Genomic DNA, 10,716 nt, shown 5'->3' with positions numbered 1-10,716 from the left:
CATTGTTTTACGCCTCTAAATTTGTGACGATTTGTTACGGCAACCGTGGAAAACTAGCACACGAGCTAGAGAAAAAAGGTCACACGCTCGTATCATGGATGCAGAAAAAGCATTTGACAGAATTCCACACCCACTCATGATAAAGTCTCTCCGCAAACGAGGAACAGAGGGAAGCTATCCTCTCACCACTCTTATTCAGCTCAGTGCTGGAAGCTCTAGCCAGCGCAACAAGGCAAGTAAATGAGATAAAAGGTGGACAGATTGGAAAGGAAGAAATAAAACCAGCCCTCTTTGCAGATGACACGACAGTTTATATAGAAGAATCTCAAGATATCTCCAAAAAACTCCCCCAGAGCTAATTAATGAGTCAGTTCAGCCAGGTTGTAACATGGAAGATGAGCACGCCAAAATCAATTGCATGTCCGTGTACTAGCGAGGAGTGTGTGAAAACCAGAATGAAAAATACATTAAATTAAATTAAATTAAAAATGCTAAAAAAAAAAAAACAGGCTTAGATGTAAATCTGACAAAACAGGTACAGGAGTTGCATGCTGAAAAGTACATAACGCTGATGAAAGAAATCGGGTTTAAATAAACGAAGAGGCAGACCATGTCCATGGATAGGACTCGGTGTAGTAACGATGTCCAGCCTCCCCCAATTCATATACCGGTTTAGCACAATTGCTATTAAAATCCCAGAAAGATTTTTTTGGTAGATATAAGCGAGATTATTCTAACGTCCAGGCGGTCCGAGGGTCATATATGGCCTTCGAATGGTGTTCCTCTTGTGTCCTCTCTTGTCACATCCCCTTGCCACCCTGGCACCACATTCTTCCCTGCCTCGTTTCCACACCTTAGCTTTGTCAGGTCCCTCCTCCTGGTGCACCGTCTGCCGGTCTCTGCTCTGCACCCAATGCCTCCCAGTGGCTCCCTCCTCCCTTCCATGAGTCCAGCTAGGCTTCCCGATCCTCCTGGGGAGACCAGAGAGGCCAGGATTTCTCGAGGATCCCTGGACCTGCCCAGCCCAGTCCCCGCCCAGCGCTTGCAGAGGAGGGAGCTCAGCAGCTGACAGAAGAGAGGAAATTCCCCTGGAACCTGTTTCTCTGCTTCCTGGCCCAGCTGGGGCTCTCACTGGAGGCAGAAGCCAGGCGAGGACCCGGGCCACCATGGCCTCGGCTCTGAGCCCACCCCGGGTCCCCAAGCCCAAGCCCAAACCCAAGGGTGCCCTGCCCTCACACTACCACGAGAGCTTTCTGGAGAAGAAGGGACCTCGAGACCAGGTAAGGAGGGGAAGGGAGCCTGGCACTGCTGGGTTGCCCAGGCAGGTGTGGCACCTCTCTGAGCCTTGATTTCCCTACCCAGCGAAGGGGGGTGGGGTGGGTAGGGCAGGGCATTTCTCTCTCTCTGTGTCTCTCCCTGCCTGTCTCCATCTGTCTCTCTTTTTCTCTCTCTCTTTCTGTCTCGGTCTCTCTCTCTGTCTCTCAGATATAAACAATATCAGGGACTTCCTGCAGGAAATGGGGAGCCTCTCTCCTCCCCCAGCCTGGAACGGACTCTGTGAACCCCAGCTGCAGGGGTCAAGGTCGGGAAAGGTTGCATGTGGGGGCCATGAGAGCTGATGGGCTTGCACTAGGCGGGACCACATACTGGTCATGGGACCAGTGTGTGTGCGTGTGTGTGTTGTGTGTGCGTGTGTGTGTGTTCCTCAGGATAAAGTCCCAGCCCCTCAGTTTCCCCTAAGGCCCCATCTCTCCCTCCTCCCTCCCCATACTCCTCTTATAACCCAAACCCACCACCCACTGCGTTTCCTGCCCACCTCCCTGCTTTGGCCATGGCAGTTCCCTCCTCCTTTCCTGCTGCCTCCGGGAAACTGGAGGAAACTGAGGCATGGAGACCTTAAATAACTTATGCAACAGCACATAGCTTGTGCGTGATGAAGCAGGGCTGACCAAATGGAGTTTAATCACTTATTGCTCTATTCGCAGTGCCTGGAACACTGCCTGGCACAGAGTAGGTCCTCAGTAAATATTAGTTAAATGTAGGTATGTATCTATGGATGGAAATATGGGTGAGTGGATGGATAGGTGGATGGATGATTGGATGGATGGATGGATGGATGGATGGATGGGTGAATGGATGGATGGGTGGATGGATGGATGGATGGATGGATGGGTGGATGGATGGATGGGTGGATGGATGGATGGATGGATGGATGGGTGGATGGATGGGTGGATGGATGGATGGACGGGTGGATGGACGGGTGGATAGATGGATGGATGGATGGATGGGTGAATGGATGGATGGGTGGATGGATGGATGGATGGATGGGTGGATGGATGGATGGATGGATGGGTGGATGGATGGATGGGTGGATGGATGGGTGGATGGATGGATGGGTGGATGGATGGATGGGTGGGTGGATGGATGGTTGGGTGGATGGATGGGCAGATGGGTGGATGGAGAGATGAGTGGATGGATGGATGGATGAGTGAGTGGATGGTGGGTGGATGGATGGATGGATGGGCAGATGGGTGGATGGATGGAGAGATAAGTAGATGGATGGGTGGATGGAAGGGTGGATGGATGATGGATGGATGGATGGGTGGGTGGATGGTGGATGGATGGATGGGTGGATGGATGGGCAGATGGATGATGGATGGATGGATGGATGGGTGGATGGATGGGTGGGTGGATGGTGGATGGATGGATGGGCATGTGGGTGGATGGATGGAGAGATAAGTAGACGGATGGGTGGATGGAGAGATGAGTGGATGGATGGGTGGATGGTTGGGTGGGCGGGTGGACAGATTGATGGATGGATGAATGGGTGGTAGCTCTCAATATAAGCACTATCTCCATTATTGGGGGTCCTAGCTTCTCTTCCCTGAAGGAGTTTAGTACCTGTGCTGTCTCCATCCTTCTGGACCTTGATCTGTTTAGAAACAGAAGCCACGTCCCACTATTATTTTGCCCACAACAGAACTGGGTGCAGAGTAGGTGCTCAGGGAATATTTGGTGAAAAGTAAACAAACCCTTGCAGTCTGAACTGTATGAGCCCCGTAGATCTCCAGAGAGTTAGGACATTTGGAATTCAGAAACCAGGGGTGAAATCCTGAATCTGCAGACGTTCTGGAGTCCAGAGCCTTGTGAAATTCTAAGCCTGTGGACTCAGCACCTGGCCCAGGGCCTGGCGCCTAGGAGATGCCAATGAATATTAATGGGGTGGATAAGGGGACAGGGGACAGGGGGAGGTAGGTATGCGTGGATAAGTGGGTGGATGGGTGGATGCAACACCAGAAGTCCAGTCAGCTCAGCTCACTCCCAGAGCTCCCACCTCCACAGATCAGGGGGCTGCTCTGGGTCTCCCAACCCATCAAGGTTCCCTTTGCTGCTTTCTTGGGGAACAGCAGACCCCCAGAAGCTGGGCCCTGTATGGGGAGGGCCTCCCTGAGAAGAAAACATTTGTTCAAAGACCCAAAGCAGGTGAGGAGGGGAACTGTGTGATGATCTGGGGGAAGAGCATCCAGACAGAGAAAACAGCCAGTGCAAAGATCCTGGGGCAGAGTGGGTATGATGGAGGTCCCCAGCTTTGCCACTTCACCTCCTTCTCTTTCTCCACCTCTGGTCCCCAGGATTACAGGAAGTTCTGGGCGGGCCTGCGAGGTCTCACCCTCTATTTCTACAAAAGCAATCGGGACTCCCAGGTAAGGATGAGAAGAGAGCTCAAGAGCTGGCCCGCCCTTGACCTCAGGGCCCAGGCAGAGGGTGTGGGTGGTGTGGCTGAGCCAGGGAGCCTGAGAGGCCACAGGCCTGGTGCTCAGATCCCCGCTCCTGTGCCCCCAGCATGTGGAGAAGCTAGACCTGGGAACATTCGTGAAGTTCATGGATGAGGCCCCCTGGGGGAGCGCCCAAGATCCTGGCATCCACTTCAGCCTGGTCCTCCGGAACCAGGAGGTCAAGTTCAAGGTAGGAACGTTGGTGGGGCTGGTGGGAGACCCTCCCTCCCCGTCCTGCCCACCGTCAGCACACACTGGCGTGGAGTCAGAGTCTACTACTGGGCTGGAGACACCAGGCAAGTCACTTAAGCTCTCTGGGCCTCAGTTTCCTCAGCTGCAAAGTGGGACAATATGTCTAAAGTGCCCAGGACAAGATCTGACCCACGAGGATCATCACTGCTATCATTCAGTCTTTCAGCGAAAACGATTGAGCCCCTACTGTGTGCCAGACACTCTTCTAGTTGCACAGCCCTGAACAAGACAATCCCTGCCCTTGTGGAGTTTACAGTCCAGTGGCGGAAGCACACGATAAACAATATCAATATGTAAAATCTATGGAGGGTCATTTGGCGGTCGATTCTAGGGAGACAAGCACCAGGGAAGGGAGAAAGGGGGATCAGGATCGCAATGTCAAATGGTGTGATCAGGGAAGGCCTTACTGAGGGCCCGAAGGAGGTGAGGGAGCCAGGGCGGTAGATATCTGTGAAACAGCTCTTCAGCAGAGGGCACAGCATGTGTAAAGGTCCTGGGGCAGGACCGTGCCTGGCGTGTGGGAGGAACCTCAAGGAGGCCCGTGAGGCTGGAGCAGAGGGAGCCAGTGGGAGAGAGGGAGGAGGCAGGGCAGGGAGGGGACAGGGGCAGGTCATGTAGTGCCTTGTGGGCCACAAGGAGGACTTGGACTTTGACCCCGAGGGAGGGGGAGCCCTGGGATGGTTTAGAGCATAGGAGATACATGATCTATGTTTTTTAAAATGTTGATGTAATAACATTCAAGAATTGCTGGAGTCCCGCCCCGGCTGAGTCCAGGTTCCTGAGGGATGGACGGCGTCAGCGCAATGAGGGGAAAATAAAGAGGACATGAGACTTGGGTTGGTGTTAGCAAGTCCAACTTTACTGTGCACAAGTGTATATTTTTCAGGATTAGTACAGAAATAGTTCTACAAATATTCTCAGAGAGATAAGGAAGTAAAAAAGGAGCACAAGAATATTTATTAGCATTCTATTCTATAGAGCATAAGGTTAATGGTAGTCTTCTCCGCAATTAACTAGTGTTTGTTGTCTCTAAGCTAAAGGAGATAGGTACCTAGGCGTCTGTTGTAATTCATGCTAAAGTTAAATCAAAGAGAGAAGGTCCAGGCCTCGGGACAGGACAGCAGTCCGTCTGGTTACATCCTGGGGGAGCCATCCCTGCCTCCCTCAATCATTTACGCCATTAGTGTAGACGGTTAATGGGAACAAAAGGCGACTCCAGGGTGTCTTATCCCCAGGGCTATCTGCATTCTCAGTGGGCAGTTAAACATCTTTACATTTTCGCGCCCTTTAGGGGGTGGAAGCATTCCTTTGTCTTTTAGATTGTGGAGCTCACAGTCCCTTAAGCACACTGCTGGAGAAAGTATCATTTTGTTAGTAAAGTAAAGGGCTGAAAAGCTAAGCTAAACTATATATCTTCAAGAGTAAAAAACAGAAATAAGTATAGACACAACCTTGATAGAAAGCATGCATATAATTCAGAAAATATCAGGGGTGTCGGCCGGCCATTCTTCACCGAGGGGCATCCCTGCACCCCTCGGCCCTTCTACTCATCAATTATTTATTACTTATTGCTTTTAGGAGAAAACCTCTATAACATTTTAACAGAAAGCAGCAGGTCAAGAATAATATATAGATACTTCTTGATCATCCAATTAACCAGCAAACTTAGAAGGACGATGCATATATATATTTAGACAAAGAACTGGAGGGAGAAGGAAACATTAAGCAGACAGAGGCCATAAACCTAATTCGACATCTTATCTGGGCAGGATTCCTTTCTGCTTGTCTCACATGGGACTGTGTGCTCCGCCATTAATTAACTGAAAAATATCTTGAAAGTTACCTGCAGGGGGTCACATTCTCTTACTATGTCTAATTTTCCCGGGAGGGAGTGCCTCCCAAGCAGCCACCCAAAGGAGTGAAAACTGGAGGTTAAGAAAGGAAAAGGAACGAAGGGCAATTAGAAGCAGCACAGGTTTCAGAACTATGTGAGGGGCCGGCCGGTTATTCTTCACCAAGGGGCGACCCTGCACCCCTCGGCGTTAATCGGCTGGACCCTGTCAAACAGCAGATCAAATGATGTAGCCACGGCTCCCGGCAAAGAGTAATAATATCCCATATTACGAAGGACTTATATGCAGACAGCATCTTAAGTTAACCCGTCCTAACTCATTGAATCTTTAAAACAGTCCTTGGAAACAGACGCTATTATTCCTCGCGCCCCTTTCACAGATGGATAGACTGAGGCTCATCCGCATGGACTCTTTCTTTCTCGCCCTAGGTGGAGAGCCTGGAGTCTCGCGAGATGTGGAAAGGCTTCATCCTCACGGTGTTGGAGGTGAGAGTGGTCTCCCCCGGACTCCCCCTGGGCCTCCTCAGAAATCCCCTTTTTTCTTTCCATCCTTCATTCCCCCAAACAAGCCTCTGAATTACAGCACACTGCTCTCAAACCGACCGCCTACAAGCCAAATTTAGCCCATAAACATCTTCTGTTTTGCCAACAAAGTGCTAAAAAATTTAAAGTTAGCTGCCAGCACTTAAGAACCAGGAGTTTTAGTCAACGTTCCTGATTTCTATTTTGACTCATTTGTTCCCTGTCCGGCCGCTGCCGGCCATCGCGTCTGGCACCTTCCTGGCCCCTGCAGGCCGTGACTTTGAGACCCCACCTTCTAGCATCTGCTTTGTCCCCCACCCCATCACCGAAGTCCCTCTCCGCATCCTCTCAACAACCTCTTTGCTCTGTGAGGTGTAGGGCGGCTCTGGAGCCCCCGGATCCGGGTTTCCGTCCTGGCTCCGTCCGCCCTCTGGTCTCAGTTGGCCCTCTGTGACATGGGCGCAGCCGCCCGTTCCCTGATGGCCGGGCGCGGTCTCTGTGCCCCGATCGCCCCTCAGCTCCGTGTCCCGTCCAACCTGACCCTGCTGCCCGGACACCTGTACATGATGGCCGAGGCCCTGGCCAAAGAGGAGGCGCGCCGCGCGCTCGAGGTGCCCTCGTGAGTGCCCCGCCTGGCCGAGGGGCTCCAGGATGGGGGCGGGGTGCAGGGCGTGGCGTTGGGTCTTGAGTTGCATACAGGGCTGCAGCCGGGCGGGGGCGAGGATTAGGTCCCGTATTGGGAGCCCGATTGGGGGATTGGGGGCCGGGACAAGCTGGCGGGGGACGGGTCTGGGTCACCAGGAGTGGGTCTGGGTCTTTAGGGGCGGCTCGTGGTGTCTGGGGGGGGGGGGGGTCTGGGTCTCCAGGGGCGGGTGTAGGTGCCTGGGGGCGGGTCTGGGTGTCTAGGGGCGGGTCTAGATGTCTGGAAGCGGGTCTGGGTCTCTACAGGCGGGTGTAGGTGCCTGGGAGCGGGGCAAGATTTCCAGGGACGGGTTTAGGGGCCTCGGAGGCGGGCCTGCGGCTCCGGGGGCCGGGTTACGTGTCTGGAGGACAGGGCTGAGCCTCCGGAGGCGGAGTCTGGCCCTAGGGGACGAGGCAGGGTCTCCAGGAGTGTGCCCGGGGGCGGGGCTATGTGCAGGTGGGCGGGACTGGGTGTCCGGGGGCGGGGCTATGTGCGGGCGGGCGGGACTGACTGCCCGGGGGTGGGGCTATGTGCCGGTGGGTAGGGCTGGGTGCCCGGGGCGGGGCGGGGCTGGGGGGGCGTGGCTGGGCCCAGGGGCGTGGTTACGTGCGGGAGGACGGGCAGGGCCTCTGGGGGCGGGGCCTGTCCTGAGTGAAGGGCGCGGCCCCCCCGCCAGGTGCTTCATGAAGGTGAGCCGGGTGGAGGCGCAGCTGCTCCTGGAGCGCTACCCCGAGTGCGGGAACCTGCTGCTGCGGCCCAGCGGGGACGGCGCGGCCGGAGTGTCGGTCACCACGCGCCAGATGCTCAACGGGTGCGCATGCGCGGCTCCGGAACCGGGGCTGGGAGGAGGGTCGGGCGCGGGGGCGTGGTCAGAGGTGAGGGAGGGTAGTCAGGGTTAGGGGCGGGGCCAGGTCGAAGGTGGAGTCAGAATCCGGGAGCGGAGCCCGCACGAGGGGCGGGGCCTTCCCTGGGGGTGCAGTCCATCGGGGCATGGTCCTCCCAGGGGTCAGTGCCAGGACTAGGAGAGGGGTCTTTCCTGGGGGTGGAGGCAGGGCCTGGTCCCCGCTCCTAAAGAGCCACGCCAGGAGGGGCCGTGGTCAGTGTTCAGGGGAGCTGGAGGGGGTTAGGCCCCCCACGGGGCGGGGCCAGGGCGAGGGGCGGGGCCTTCCTTGTCCTGAGCCCGGCCGCCCGCTCGCCCGCTGCCTGTGCAGGACGCCGGTGATCCGGCACTACAAGGTGAAGCACGAGGGCCCCAAGTACGTGATCGACGTGGAGGAGCCGGTGAGCGTTGGGCCAGGGTCCTGGGAAGCGCGCTGACGGGGTCCACGCCCCTCCCCCACCCGCCCTGACCGCGCCCCCTACCCGCCCCCAGTTCTCTTGCGCCTCGCTGGACGCAGTGGTCGACTATTTCGTGTCGAACACCAAGAAGGCGCTGGTGCCCTTCCTGCTGGATGACGACTACGAGAAGGTGCTAGGTGGGTGCGGCCTCAGGGAACTCGGGGGGTCTAGTCCGCGCCTCTCTAGTCCGCGCCCCGTCGGGGACACCCCTGGAGCAGTCCCTGGCCGCCGCGCCTCCTCCAGGCCGCCCTCTCTGTTCCAGGCTACGTGGAGGCAGATAAAGAGAACGGCGAGAGTGTGTGGGTGGCGCCCTCGGCCCCCGCGGCCCCCAGCCCAGGTGACACCCCCTTCCCACGGCCGCCCCTGGGGCAGAGGGGAGAGAGACCTGGGACCTACATGGCGCCGCCTGTGCCCAGTCCTGCACACAGACTTGCAGGCACCCAGAAATTCCCCAGACCGTGCCCTCTAGGGCTTTCCAGGTTGTGGCAGAGCTGGACACAGACCCTCCCAGCCCTGTAGGACCGCCCCTGGGGAGCCTGGAGTTGGGGAGAAGTGAGGGGGCAGAGTGGGGCAGGGCTGCCTGGAGGAGGAGGTGTTTACTGAAGGTCTCAAAGGATTTCAGGATGCAGAGGTGTGCGATGAGGGGATCCGAGGCTGCCCCAGGAGCAAGATGGGAAATGAGGGTGGGCGCTGGGAAAGGGGCGGAAGGAAAGCTGGAAAGGTCTGTGGGGCGAGCGGCACGGTCCTCCGAGGGCTAGGCAGATGTGGGGCGCCCCATGTGCACGATGGGCATGCACATCCACGTCCATACACACGTGCACACTCACGGACGCCAACTGTGTCCAGTTGCATTATCAGAAGCTCCTATGCAGACAGCTTTGTCGACAAGGGCTCCACACACGCATGAATACAAGTGTCACACACTTCCGGTCCCGTGCAGCCACACGCAGACCGTAAGCCACAATCAGGTGTGTGCACACAAATACAGACGCATTCGCCCACAAGCACAAATTCTATTTATAGATACACGCGTGTGCACACCGGTATAGACCAGTACTGAAGTGTATGACCAAGCATCCTTGCCTTGTCGTGTGTATACACGCATTAGGCGTGTGTGACGAAATCTTTCCATATATCCAACTTATGCAAATTCACCCAGTGGATGTGTATGTGGCACAGGGACACTAACATGTGCACGTGCGCAGACACCCACGCCTCTGTGTAGGCGTGCACACGTGCATTCCCGCTCACGGAGGCACACAGACCCCCGCCACCCCGAGGTGTCCCTGCACCACGCGGGCCCCAACTGACTGCTGGGTCCCACCAGATCCTGCACCCCCGAAGCAGCCACCTCCTGCGCCCGTCAAGCCTGTGTCTGGCCAGGACAAGCGGCCCCCGCTGCCCGACCAGGATGAGAACTACGTGATCCCCATTGCAGATGCCCCCGCCGCCAACTACGTGAACGAGGACGGTGGGTGGGGGACCGGGGCTGGCCGAGAGACGGGGGCGGGAGGCGAACAGCCGGAGGTGACACGCCACGCCTTTGTCCACGCAGTGCTTCCCCCTGGCCGACCCGTCATCCTGAAGCCCAAGAGGTTGGCAAAGGTTCAGGCAAAGCCCCCAAAGCCACCTGTCATGCCCAAGCCAGGTAGGGGTCCCTCCTCCCAGCCCCTCCCTCATCCAACGGAGGGCCAGCCTCAGCTGTCGCCGCCTTCTCCTTCAGAGCCCAGAGGCCTGAACGGCGGCCCGGCCAGGAAACCGGCAGGCAGCTCAGCGCAGGCTCTCTTCCCCACGACCGGTAAGGGGCCTGGGGGGTCGACGCAGGGTGGGCTTCCGAGGACCCCACACTCTGAGGAGCCTGGTGCTGGTTTAAGGCTCCGTCTTGAAACTCCTCGTGCCTTTTGGACACATTTTCATTTGCCCCGGGCCCCGAATTCTGCGGCCGGTACTGGGTGGATGTGGGGGGACGGCACGCACCGGGGATCCCGGCGCCGCTGAAGCCTCAGGTCCCCGCCCCCCCAGGGTTGGGAGATGTGACGGCAGAGCTGGAAGAGAAGCTGCAGAGGAGGCGGGCACTGGAGCACTCGGCAGGACGTGCTGGGGACCAGCGGGGCCACCTCGGAGCCAAGCCGTCCTCCCAGAAATAAAAGCTCGCGTGACCCCTGGGCCTGTGCGTTTGGCTTGCTTGGAGGGGCCCGTCGGATGTCTGCCCATAGCTGACCCCATTGACCCCCAGGATCCTCAGCTCAGCAAAACCTGCTGTCTGACCCTGTAAGAAAAGCCCATTTCACAGC

At 56.9% G+C, this 10,716-nt stretch overlaps 1 protein-coding gene across 3 annotated transcripts; it reads left to right on the top strand.

Moving 5' to 3' along the window:
• Window positions 1–1,036: 1,036 nt before the first annotated feature.
• On the top strand, window positions 1,037–10,588 carry STAP2 (signal transducing adaptor family member 2). 3 transcript variants are annotated; one of them, XM_070491733.1, is made up of 13 exons: window positions 1,037–1,280; window positions 3,633–3,704; window positions 3,844–3,966; window positions 6,310–6,366; window positions 6,921–7,021; window positions 7,761–7,895; window positions 8,296–8,365; window positions 8,457–8,559; window positions 8,685–8,759; window positions 9,750–9,893; window positions 9,978–10,070; window positions 10,146–10,220; window positions 10,445–10,588. In XM_070491733.1, the coding sequence occupies exons 1-13, from the start codon at window positions 1,167–1,169 to the stop codon at window positions 10,567–10,569; spliced, it is 1,287 nt and encodes a 428-aa protein (XP_070347834.1). In that variant the 5' UTR covers window positions 1,037–1,166; the 3' UTR covers window positions 10,570–10,588. The 3 variants fall into 3 exon arrangements, with proteins under 3 accessions (XP_070347834.1, XP_070347835.1, XP_070347833.1); XM_070491734.1 differs by lacking the exon at window positions 8,685–8,759; XM_070491732.1 differs by having other exon boundaries at window positions 9,978–10,220.
• The last annotated feature ends 128 nt before the right edge of the window (window positions 10,589–10,716 follow it).

This window comes from Equus asinus, chromosome 20 (genome assembly GCF_041296235.1).
Source record: "Equus asinus isolate D_3611 breed Donkey chromosome 20, EquAss-T2T_v2, whole genome shotgun sequence".
NCBI lineage: Eukaryota > Metazoa > Chordata > Mammalia > Perissodactyla > Equidae > Equus > Equus asinus.
This window is presented reverse-complemented; position numbering and strand designations above follow the sequence as displayed.